This window comes from Tachyglossus aculeatus, chromosome 18 (genome assembly GCF_015852505.1).
Source record: "Tachyglossus aculeatus isolate mTacAcu1 chromosome 18, mTacAcu1.pri, whole genome shotgun sequence".
NCBI classification, from domain to species: Eukaryota; Metazoa; Chordata; class Mammalia; order Monotremata; family Tachyglossidae; genus Tachyglossus; species Tachyglossus aculeatus.
Window position 1 is genome coordinate 6,098,475 of NC_052083.1, and position 12,461 is coordinate 6,110,935.

General features: G+C 44.4%; 1 protein-coding gene across 2 annotated transcripts in view; it reads right to left on the bottom strand.

Annotated features, from left to right (window-relative positions):
- Nucleotides 1-601: 601 nt before the first annotated feature.
- Nucleotides 602-12,461, bottom strand: part of ADCY8 (adenylate cyclase 8) — a 109,217-nt gene continuing 97,357 nt past the window's right edge. For both annotated transcript variants that reach the window (XM_038760437.1, XM_038760436.1), the window contains 5 exons: nucleotides 12,086-12,244; nucleotides 7,727-7,873; nucleotides 5,205-5,297; nucleotides 2,016-2,130; nucleotides 602-1,174 (listed from right to left, as the gene is read on the bottom strand). In XM_038760437.1, the coding sequence (XP_038616365.1) occupies nucleotides 687-1,174; nucleotides 2,016-2,130; nucleotides 5,205-5,297; nucleotides 7,727-7,873; nucleotides 12,086-12,244 (1,002 nt within the window). In that variant the 3' untranslated portion in view covers nucleotides 602-686. The remainder of the gene's footprint in view (nucleotides 1,175-2,015; nucleotides 2,131-5,204; nucleotides 5,298-7,726; nucleotides 7,874-12,085; nucleotides 12,245-12,461) is intronic.

The window sequence follows — 12,461 nt, forward strand, 5'->3', positions numbered from 1 at the left end:
CTGCTTTTGGGATGTTACTGTGTGTTGATGGGAGGCTAGATGGAGATGAACCCCTTCCATAAAGGGTGGCTCTAGACTTGAGAGAAAAGCCCCCTTCCAAACTCTGGAAAAGTCCTTAGAAGGGGCTCAGAGCCCCTGTACCCTGACCTATACAGCGGTTCAACCCTGGTTGGGGGTGCAAGGTTTGCTGGCATACAGAGGGATCAAGAGGCCTTCCCCAATTTAAACCCATTTCCCCAAGGCCTATGTAGACTACTGGATTGAGTGCATGGAAGAATAACAGTGCAATAGAGTAAGAAAACACATTCCTTGCCCTGAAGGAACTTACGGTCCTTAACAATTCTGCATCTATGCCCATTCCCAGCGTTTACATGCATATCAATCTCTTAAGTAATGGCATAATTTGTGAATATATATCATCCCCCATTAGATTGTAAGATCTCTGTGGGTAGGCAGTTTCTTTGGCTTGCAATGTACTCTCCCCAAGTGCTCCTTATAGTGCTAGTAGCTCAATAAATGCCACTGATTGGCCACAGCCTCCACTACCCAAATGATCTCTTGAACAAGATCCCGCAATAGACACATAAAATCAGCCTTGTTCTAAAAAAAAATTAAACCCTTTTTATTAGCGCATTTATTTTATATATAAAAGAAATACAAAAAAATGAACACAAAGAAAATGGTATTTATGGCAAGTCAGGTTTGTCCACACTTTCTGCTTGGGCTGCTGCCTCGGATCCACTGGAAGTCAACAAAGTCCGTCGGTTGTAATGTCCCTTAATTATTCCAGAGTTGTTGTTCTCATTCAGTATTTGCTTCTGCCTCTGCCTGTTAAGTGACTGTACAAGTCCGAGGACAACAGCTGCTAAGGAATACTGTCCAGGCAATTTCCTTGGCGGTAAGATTAAAGGATTTGGTTGTACTCTTCCTAGAAGAAAATATGTTTTGATTTTTCCTTCCTGCTCGCTGATGCCCTTGACATAAATCTCTCCTCGGTAGTCAAAGGCAAAGCCTCGGTCCTTTAGGATGAGGTACGTCTCCTCGGGCACTTGAATTCTGCCGCTCACCCCTGTGCTGTCCATACGACTGGCTAGGTTCACCGTTTTGCCCCAGATGTCATATTGCGGCTTCTTCGCACCGATCACGCCTGCCACCACCGATCCATGGCTGATACCTGCCCATGATGCAGAGGGCAAGAAAGGCCAGGGGAGGTCAAACTCTCTACTTGTATTTAATCGCCTAAGGGCCCCACTTCCTTGCCTAATTTTGACCACCCCAAAACTAGGGAGGGGCTGTGACATGGGCAATTAAGTCTAGTAGTAAGGGGAGTGGGACAATGAGTGGGGGTGGGGGGGAAGGAGGAGGGAAGTGGGGGAGAAGGAAGAGAAAGGTAAATGACACTGTATCTCTTGTGCTGCATACAAGAGGCACTAGATGTATTAGAGTAGCACCCGCCCCCCCACCATTGCCTTTTCCAACCCAGAATTCACAAGTCTCCATGAGCCCTTACCCACACTCAGCACTGTGACCTTAACTCTCTTCCTACCCACGTGTACATCGCTATCCTTGCTTGCCCAAATCATCTTTTCATTTCCTCCAAATTCACGAAAGGAAAATTTGTGGGGGGCAGGCCATTATGCGAGTGAGTACAGTATCTGCATGATGAAGACCAATCATCTTATTTTCTAAACATCTGGTTACTATGTAATTGCTCCTGCACCGGTGGCCTGTGAAGCAGTTAGGCAGCCGTATGCTCCCTCAGCCTCCCACACCAATGGACCATAGAGCAGGGTCACCAGCAACCTGTGCTGTCCCCTCTCCCAGTGTCACCTGGAATCTCGCTCCCAACATGCCCTGTGTGAGCGGAGCTGGAGGAGCTTAGGGGTGGTGGTGATACCTCCACAAATTCCGGTAGGGTGGGGAAGACCACAGCGCATATGATGGCACTCCCATGGGCCTGGGACACATTTGTCTTTGGTCATGGGCATTTTCCAGAGACTGCACCTCATACTTACCAATGCGGAGCTCAAAATTGTTAAATGAATGCTTGTTGATCTCCTGGATGCTTTCGTTCAGGGCGAGAGAGAAGTCAGCCAGAGCACATAAATGACCCCACTTGTCTTCGCATTGCTAAACAACACATTCAAGCAAAATATGTTAACTGTGTCATGTGCTTTCCAGTGAAACAGCCATTTCCTCACAGTGCATTGGATTTAGTCAGCATGTACTTCAGAAGTAAATAAGAAATGAGGCGTTTATTAAGTGAAACACAAAGTTAAGAGATTGTCCCACCCAGGGCTTACAGTCTAAGAGGGAGGGAGTGCAGGTATCTTATACCCACTTTACTGATGTGGAAATGGAGGCCCAAAGAGGTCCAGTGACTTGGCCAAAGTCACACAACAGAGTGAGTCTCTTGACCTGCAGTTCTGTCATCTTGAGAAGCAGTGTGCTCAGTGGAAAGATCATGGGCTTGGGAGTCAGAGGTCATGGATTCTAATCCTGGCTTTGCCACTTGTCAGCTGTGTAACTTTGGGCAAGTCACTTAACTTCTCTGTGCCTCAGTTCCCTCATCTGGAAAATGGGGATTAAGACTGAGTCCCATGTGGGACAACCTGGTTACCTTGTATCCCTCCCCTCAGTGCTTAGAACAGTGCTTGGCACATAGTAAGCACTTAACAATTCCATTATTGAGAAGCAGTGTGGCTCAGTGTAAAGAGCCCGGGCTTTGGAGTCAGAGGTCATGGGTTCAAATCCCGGCTCCACTAATTGTCAGCTGGGTGACTTTGGGCAAGTCACTTAACTTCTCTGTGCCTCAGTTACCTCATCTGTAAAGTGGGGATGAAGACTGTGAGCCCCCTGTGGGACAACCTGATCACCTTGTAACCTCCCCAGCACTTAGAACAGTGCTTGGCACATAGTAAGTGCTTAATAAATGCCATTATTATTATTATTATCTTTCCAATAGAAGTCACGCTGACTTCTCTATACTATAATTCCTGAAATGAAGTCTCTTCAGATCCCCTTCTACCTCAGCAGATAGAGGTTAATGGGGAGGGGATACCTTCTCTACATAGATCCCTCTATTACTCCCCATCCTGCATGGGTATTCCAAGTACAGATTATTCCCATTTAGTTTGGGATTTCTGCATTGGCCAATGGCAACAGAAGCATGGGGAGAATGCGTAAGTGTTCCATGACCTACCTCAAGCCAAGGTCTACTGATGGCTTACTTGTTCAAGGGTTGGGCATATAGGACAGGGGATATTAGAAGGTTTCATGAGTGAGACAAGTACCCAAAACCTTTCTCTGTTATCTCTATAGAGCCTTGAACATAGTGGCAGGAATTTGGATTACCGACCAAAGGCCTATATGATTTTAGATGGTAAGAGCCTTGAAGACAGGGACTATACCCTTCACTTTAATTTGTGGTATTTGTTCAATGTTTAGTATATGCCAAGCACTGGGGTAGATACAAGCTAATTGGGTGGGACACAGTCCATGTCCCACATGGTGCTCATAGTCTTAATCCCCATTTTATGGATTTTAGACTGTGACTATAATTTAAATATAGACTATATTAAATATATATATAGTATATATAGTATACTACTATATATAGTATACTACTATATATATATATACTATATACTATATGCACTATATATACTATATATAGTATATATATATAGTATATATTAAAATATAGACTATAATTTAAAATTATAAATTTTAGACTGTGAGCCCACTGTTGGGTAGGGACTGTCTCTATATGTTACCAATTTGTACTTCCCAAGCGCTTAGTACAGTGCTCTGCACATAGTAAGCGCTCAATAAATACGATTGATGATGATGATGGATGAGGTAACTGAAGCACAGAGAATTGGGAGTTGCCCAACAGTGAGGGCAAGCAGTGTGGCTCAATGGAAAAGAGCCTGGGCTTTGGAGTCAGAGGTCATGGGTTCGAATTCCGACTTCGCCAATCGTCAGCTGTGTGACTTTGGGCAAGTCACTTAACTTCTCTGTGCCTCAGTTCCCTCATCTGTAAAATGGGGATGAAGACTGTGAGCACCCCGTGGGACAACCTGATCACCTTGTAACCTCCCCAGCCCTTAGAACAGTGCTTGGCACATAGTAAGTGCTTAATAAATGCCATCATTATTATCACACAGCAGACAAGTAGCAGAGTCAGAATTAGAACCCGGATCCTCTGACTCCCAGGCCTATGCTTTTTTTCCACTAGGACATGTTGCTTCAATTGTACTTCTATTGTACAATCCTCCTTATGCAGAAAATGCTCAATAAATACAGTTGAATTGATTTTTTTTTCCGATCAATGCCTCTGTTGAATCAGAAAAAGGAAGAAAAAGCTGTCTAGGCAGAGAGGGATAGATACAAAAAGATGGAGGAGTAGAAAGAATAAAAGAGAGGGACACTGATGCTGAGAAGAGAAGCCCATGTGAAATAGTAGCAGTAGTAATACTAGCAGCATTTCCTGAGTGTACTATACTAGGCACTTGAGAAATACAGAAATAGAAAAATGGAAACTAAACAAGAATAGAAAGCAGATTGAAGAGGAAAGACTTCTCTGACTTGATGCTTTTTCTTCAGATATATTGGTTTTGTGCTTCTCAAGGCTGAATTCCTCCAGTTTGTTCTTTATCATGAATTCCACACATGCTCAATCCAGAGATGCTCAATAAATATTCTTCAGTGATTTCTACATTTTTTTTCTGTCCCTTTGAAGCAACCTCTCCCCCTTTACTATTTTCAATTCGATTACCTGAATACTGGCTGCATCTTCTGTAGTATTAAAAAAGGCCCTAATTCCTGAAGCCTTTACCCCTGCTGGTTAGATCACATTTCCCTTTCTCTCTGGTCTCTCTGTCTGTTTCCAAAATGCAACAGTCATTCAATTTATACTAATTGAATTGAATCTCTCAGCCTTCCGAGACTCAGCTTCAGCTTTGTGTAAAGACTTGTTCACTGACTAGAGCTGAGACATTAGAGTGCTATTTTAGAGGCACAATCCACATAAATTTTTGAACAAAGTCAAAAGGAGAGGGGCAATGCACTAGAAGACAAGTCTGCTTCACAATTTTTTTTTTTTGCCGCAAACACACAAACAATACCACCACCAGATGGACAATGAAAGGTCCTCAAACCAGCAATTCTGATTGATTGCTGGCTCTAAACCAAGTCTTTACCTGTTTATCAGGTGATAAGCCTGATACAGCCATGTAGGTGCTGCCGATGGTTTTAATCTTTTCAATGTCTTGAAATCGGTCTTCCCCAAGTAACTGGAATGGATTAGATACAATCATGTTAGCCCAGGATTGTCCTATTCCAAACAAGAAACAGGCTGCGGGATAGAGCAATCTCTTCTGAAGAGCTAAGGACTAAACACTTGAGAGATTACTTCACCGACTTGCTCAGATACCCCAGAAGTGAGGCAGGTTCCCTTATTCTCAGAGCACTATACATATTGTAATGTGATGATATATTGTTTCATGAGTTCTGTAAGAAGTCTTTCTATTCATAGTTCCCAGATCGTGCCCATAGGTTCCTGTCAGGGTAAGGCAACAAACCCTTCTGTGTTTGGTAGGATTAACTCCTACATAGCCCACTGCATCTTACCCGAGTCACTGGAATCATGGCCTATGACATACAATGCAAACCAGCATAAACAAATGAACATAACATTCAAATACCACCAGATTATTTCAAGGAAGTTGCCTTGATATTTGATTGAAATGACCCCACAGCCCATTTCTTTCCCCCTCTGAAATCTTGAAAGATAACAATTTTAGTTCACCTTTCTGGAATGGTATCTGAGGAAATAGGAAGGGAACAAAAGTAAGGAGGGTCTGAGCTGCAAGTGGTGGAATCAGGTTTGAAGCCCAGGTCCTCTGACTCTCAGGCCTGAGCTTTATTCAGCAGGCTAAGCTTATTCAATTGGTGTTTGGTCCTGGTTCTGGGGTTCAGCCTGCATTAACCCATGAACCTTTCACTTAGGCTTTTTACTTGAAATGTTTTAGTGGAAACCTACAAATTCTTTGACAATTCTGCCCTTCTTTTGAATAGGTCCCTCTGGCTCTCTGCTCTTCCCAGAGATCACTGTGTTTTGGGCTTGTCATGCTCTCTTGCTTCCTTTCTACAAAGCTCTCTGGCCACAGGCCAGAGCCACGTTGAGGTAAACAAACTCATCTCCACTCTAGAAGTGTATTAGCAGTCAGCAAGAGACCATATTATTCCATTTAATATCGGCACTGAAAACCTATCTATTACACTGCTGAAAGTGTCTGAGGCTTGTTGTGGTCCCTAATTAAACACTTTATTAATTAAACTCTAAGCACTGAGGTCTCTAATGTGAGAGAGCTCGAGGCTCCTTGGTGAAGAGAGATCTCGGCTGAGGAATTCTCCAGGAATGCGATTGCCTGCTGTGTTCCTGCTCCCCAGGTGCCGGTTTCATATTCTACAGTTATTTCCCTGTATTGTTTGCATTATTACGCAGTCTTCATTGATCTGGAGAATAAAGACGATGTTATTTTGGGGCCTGGAAATAATTAGGTGAGAGACAAAATCAATGGTATTTATGAAGAGAGAGGCTGACAGCAGAGTAGGCGTTCAGCCTGTCTTCGGAAAGGATCATCTGCCAACCTGGGGAAAAATTATGGTGCTTCAGAACACAGAGAGTGTAAACTCCTTGAGTGTAGGCAACAGGTAGCTTTCTTCTTCTCTGCTCTTCCAGGTACTTAATACAGGGCCTAGCATTCAGCTAGTGCCCAGTAAAAGTCACTGACTGAGAAAGCTAAAATGATTTTAGTCAAAACTTCCTCGTTCTCCTCTCTTCACATCTCTTTTTCTATTTTTCTTCCTCTTCCTTTCATAATACTGGAAAAAAGCCTCAGGAAAATCATTAGTTTTTTTTTCTGGGTTTTTATTAAGCACATGCACGTGATACTAGACAATCAGAATGGACACATCCCTCCCCGCCATGGGACTCACAATCAAAGAGGGAGGGAGAGATAATAAATATTTTATTACTATTTTCAGAAGAGGGCCCTGAAGAACAGAGAGGGTAAGTGATTTAATGAAGATCACACAGCAGGGCAGAGGCAGAGCAGTGATTAGATTAGAACCTCCTTTTCCCATTTTCTCTTTGCACAGGACCACAGTACCTCCCATCATTGAAAAGCAGCATGTGCTAGTGGATAGAGCACAAGCCTGGGAGAGCACCTGGGTTCTAATCCCAGTTCTGCTATTGCCTGCCAAGAAACCTTGGGCAAAACAATTTCACTTCTCTGTGCTTCAGTTTTCCCACCTGTAAAATAGGTGTTCAATAACCATTCTCCCTCTTACATAGACTGTGATCCTGTGTGCAACAGAGACTGTGCCTAGCCTTATTTTCTTGTATCTCAGTGCTTAGAACAATGTTAGGCACATAATAAGCACTTATCAAATAACACAGTTGTTGTTATTATTATTATTTCTGATGTCACTTCCTGCCTCAGTCATCTCCACCAAAAAAAAAAAGGATGTCATAACCAAAGGTTAATCCTAGCCAGGTCTCTTCAGACCAACACATGGAGGTCTTCCACTTTCAGCTCTACCTTCCATAGATAACCTTTCACTCTCTCCACTGCCAGCCTCTCTCTTCTGACCGCCCAGCAAGAATCCCCCACGACCCCACCGTGCGCTTTATTTGATTCAGAATCTCCAAAGTTACCTCATCAAAGTCAGCGATAATTTCATTTAGCAGACGCAGACATTCCACCCCTTGGTTATTCATTTCCGTCTGAGAGTAAAAGTCGGCAAATCCCGGGATAGAAGCAAACATCACTCCAACAGCATCATAGGACTGAGAGTACAGTTCCTAGGTGGGAAGAAAAAAATACAGTGTAGTCGAGAAGCTTATTCCAAATGGGACTCAGTGCTTCAGCTATGCTGCTTCCTGCACCTGTGATGCCCTGTTCTCCTCTGCCCCTCAAGCCATATCACCAACCAACCCACCCAACCATACCTTAGCCAACCTTCTATCTGTCCCTCACTCTGGGCTCTCCCACCTCCATCTTCTTACTCACACTGTTGCCCTAGTGATGTTTTCTTTTTTTTAAATGGCATTTGTTAAGAGTTTACTTTGTGCCAGGCACTGTACTAAGCGCTGGAGTAGCTACAGCTAATCCAGTTGGACACAGTCACTGTCCCACATGGGGCTAACAGTATTAATCCCCTTTTTACAGATGAGAGACCTGAGGCACAGAGAAGTTAAGTGGCTTGCCCAATGTCACTTGGCTAACAAGTGGAGGAGCTATTAGATCTCAGGTTCTTCCTACTCCCAGGCCTGTGCTCTATCCACTAGGCCATGCAGCTTCCCTTATGGTTGGCACATAGTAAACACTTAATAAATAGCAGAGCAGGGATCTTCTTCCCTTTTACAGATGAAAAAACTAAGGCCCAGAGAGGATAGTGTCTTGCTCAAGGTCACTGAGCAGGTAAGCGGCAGAGGTGGGATTAGGACCCTTGCATGTTCTTATAACCATGGCTGGGGTGGGTGGGGGGAAGGGTATTTTTAATATCTGGGGCTGTGAGCATCACATGGTCCCTTCCAATGGCTGCCTCCCATACAGCCCCTCTCTCCATTCCACCACACTGGCAGAATTCTTGACAAAGTACTGATACATTTCCCTGAGAATTCAGTAGATTCCCTCTCTGGGTCTAAGCACTAAAACAGCACAATCTGTTGTTTGCTGCTTAAACTGGGCTGCCTGGGTCAGTGTCTGCATGGTCATGTGGTCCCAATTCATTGCCTAAATGACAACATTTGGATGGCGGCTGGTAAGCTGCAAACTGAATTTGGGCAGGGCCGTGTCAGAGTTCTGTCTGCCCGGAGATTTCTGGGCAGGGGGGAAGGAAACCAGCCTCCCAGGGAGGATTCCTCAACTCGCCTGGTGATTCCTCTCTGGAAATGATCCTGGAGGCCCTCTGGGAATTACAGGATTATCCCAAAGGCCACCAGCTGCTCTGTTCATTCATAAATCCTCCTTTGCAATAACCCTCTTGGAAAATGACCTCTGGAAGAGCAGAGGCAGACTGTCGGGTGCATCACTGCAGCCACTGAATACTGAACCGATGCCCCAGATTTCTAACATCTGCTCTTAATAATTGTGGTACTTGGTAAGTGCTTACTTTGTGCCAATTACTGTACTAAGCACCAGGGTAAATACAAGGTGATCGGATGCAGTCCCTGTCCCACATGGGGCTTACATTTAAGTATGAGGGAGAACAGGTATTGAATCTCTGTTTTCTAGATAAGGAAACAGGCCCATAACAGTGAAGTGACTTGCCTAAGGTCACTAAGCAGGAATGTGGTGGAGCTGGAATTAGAACCCAGATCCTTTGACTCCCAGGCTCTTTCCATGCAAGTACACTGCTACTCACACTGCTCTTGAAGACCTGATAGTCGGTATTTTTGAGAGGATGCAGAAGAGGTGGCGTGCAAGTTTGTCACCTAAACAAAGGCCCCATTTCTGCCTGGACCACACATGAGTCAAGAATCGTGTCCGTCCTCAAGTCCCTGAAGTCTGGGACCACCTTGGACTCATTCTCCACTCACAGGACATTGATAACAATAACCACAGTATGATTAACATTTGGTAGGTGCCATATTTTGCATTAAGTACTGGGCTAGATACAAGACAATCTTGTATCTTCTCAGACACAGTCCCTGTCCTATCTCATCCCTCTTTTGCAGATGAGGACACTGAGGCCCAAAGAGGCCCAGGAACATACAGCAGACCAGGAGAAGAACTGGTTAGAATATAGTTCTTCTTATTCCCAGACTCGTGCTCTAACACTAGGCCACCATGCCTCCCTTCGGGTATGAGAGGTTGCCAATCCCCTTTCTTAAAGCTATTCAGGAATAGGGAGGCCAAGTTTGTGACCAGAAAACCAGGATTATAGCAATCTGAAGAAAGGAATGACTGAAACTCCTAGAGCCTATTGAAAGCCCATGGAGTGATCTTTGAGTGTTCTACTGCCAGATAGGAACAGCAGGGGAATGCAGTTGGGCTACTTGGTCTCACATCATGCTTGGGTTGGATCCTTGGAAAATCTGGAGAGGCAAAGGATTAGCAACTCTGCACAGTACGTGCTTCCATATTCCCTCGTGTGTACATACAAAGACTCTGTCACACACACAAAAATCATCCCCCATCTCCCCATACACACAACCTTCCCCATACACAAACACTCTTCCCTGCCAGCACACACACAATTTCCCCCCTCTGAGCCCACGCACAATCTGTGTTTTGGATGGGTAACTAGGAGGGAGATAAACCTAATTCCCTCTCAATCTCTAAATCCATCTGTGGCCTTGAGTTGGCCGCTGAAAGTCCCTGCCTCTCTCATCTGCTTTTCCCAAGAGGATAACCCCTTTTCTGGGTGGATTCATTTATTTTCTAATGAGTTTTGGAAATGAAGAAACACTCTCATGCAAATGTCTCCAGGACATTCAGTGCTTTTTTGGTAGAAAAAAGCCAATTTCCAAGCCGTGAACATACTTGGCTTCAAGGCTTGGGAGTTGTTGGGGGCAGGGGGGAGGCAGTGGCGGCGATGATGATGAGTTTGGAAAATGGAGATGATCATGGGGGCAGGGAGGATTGTGTAAACTTCTTTTATTCCTAGGTCTCTTTATTTACAGTCCTGTGCTCTGTCCACTAAACTATGCTGCTTTTCTCCCTCTGGTCTTTGGTTGTTACACAGTAGGGGTCAATTTAACCAACCTGTGAATAATCTACATGCTCATTTTCACTTCCTCTCTCTCTGTATTCTCTGCTCTTTGGGACCGCCAATGGGATTTGGAAGGAATGCTGGAGAATGACATACTGGTGAACATGGCAGAAATTATTAGCTATAATTGGAGGGCCCTTGAAGTAGGGATCAAGGATCTTAATATTTGAAGTTGGGGTGTGGCCTAGAAGCAGGGGCCTGGACTGGTTGACTTTACCTATAGGATTCTTGGAGTTGGTTTGCATTACCAATTGACTGAATATATTTTTCACAGAAGTAGCATGGCCTAGTGGAAATAGCACAGGCCTGGGAACCAGAGGACCTGGGTTCTAATCCTGCCACCACCACTTGTCTGCTGTTTGACCTTGGGCAAGTCACTTCTTTGGCCTCAGTTACCACATCCGAAAAATGGGGACTAAGATTGGGAGCCCTATGTGGGACAGGACTGCATGTCCAACCCGATTATCTTGTATCTACCCCAGCGCCTAGTACAGTGTCCGACACAGAGTAAATGTTTAACAAAAGCCATTGAAAAAAAAAGTAAAAAAACTTGGTCTATGTAAAAATCATGGGGAGCTGAGGATTGGGAGTAGTAGTGCAACTTCCTAAATTTATTTCCTGCTAAACTCTGGGCAAATCCATCGCCCAGTGCTTTAAATTAGTGCAATTAGGGCCAGAAGGCCTAACTGAACTAGGAAACTTCAAGCTATTTTGTCTGTTATAACACATGGACAAACCAAACAAATCGATTTTAGGAACTGTGGATAAGCTGTCTTCCTGCTGGCAGACTTTCCACAGTTGCTGCTATTGCCTGCTGTAAATCTAGGACTTCTAGCTCCGATCCAATTGATCAATCAATGGTACTTATTAAACACTTACTGCATGCAGAGCCCTCAGCTGAGTACTTGGGAAAGTACAACAAAGCAGTGTTGGTAGATGCAATCCCCACCCACAAGGGATGGGAAAGAGAAAAATTGGGCTATGCGAGAGGTTAAAGCAACAGTTCATCTTGCCCTTGGCAACAATCTGATTTAACTTAAACAGAAAGAACTTCCAGAATCACTAGTTGCAGTACCAGTGCTGTAAGACTTATTTCATTTGCCTTCATTCCCATCTCTGACCCTTTCTTTGCTCACGCCCTGGCCCCTTCTGGAACACAAACAAATCTTCCGGACCACACTTCTCCCCATATTCAAAGCCCTCTTGAAATCCCATTCCACTTTAGTTTGGGTTCAGTCTAAGGTCACCCTGGCCTGGCTGGGTCAAGTTTGGCCCCTGGTCCAGTATGAAGACTCACTTCGTTGTCTCGGTCTTTCTCCAGGAAGTGCCGAGCGACATGGCTGGGTAGGATGTTACGGAGCATATTCTCATTGTGCTCCCTGAGTTCCTTCATTTCATTGATCTCCTCTTTGGCCTGCACTCGCCACAGGAAGTCAAGCCTGGCTGTGTATTCCAGCTGCAAGCATTTAAAGGAGAGAAAATTAAATACTAATTACATCACATTTCTCCATGCCTCCAAAACCTCCAGTGGCTATGCAGTTAGCTAAGCAGCGAGCAGAAATTCCTGATCATTGGCTCTGAGGCATTATATCAGCTCTTCCCCTAAGAAAGCAAGGTCTGATTTTTCCATTTCTCCAAAATACATGTATGAGTCCCTGGAAATCTACCTATGT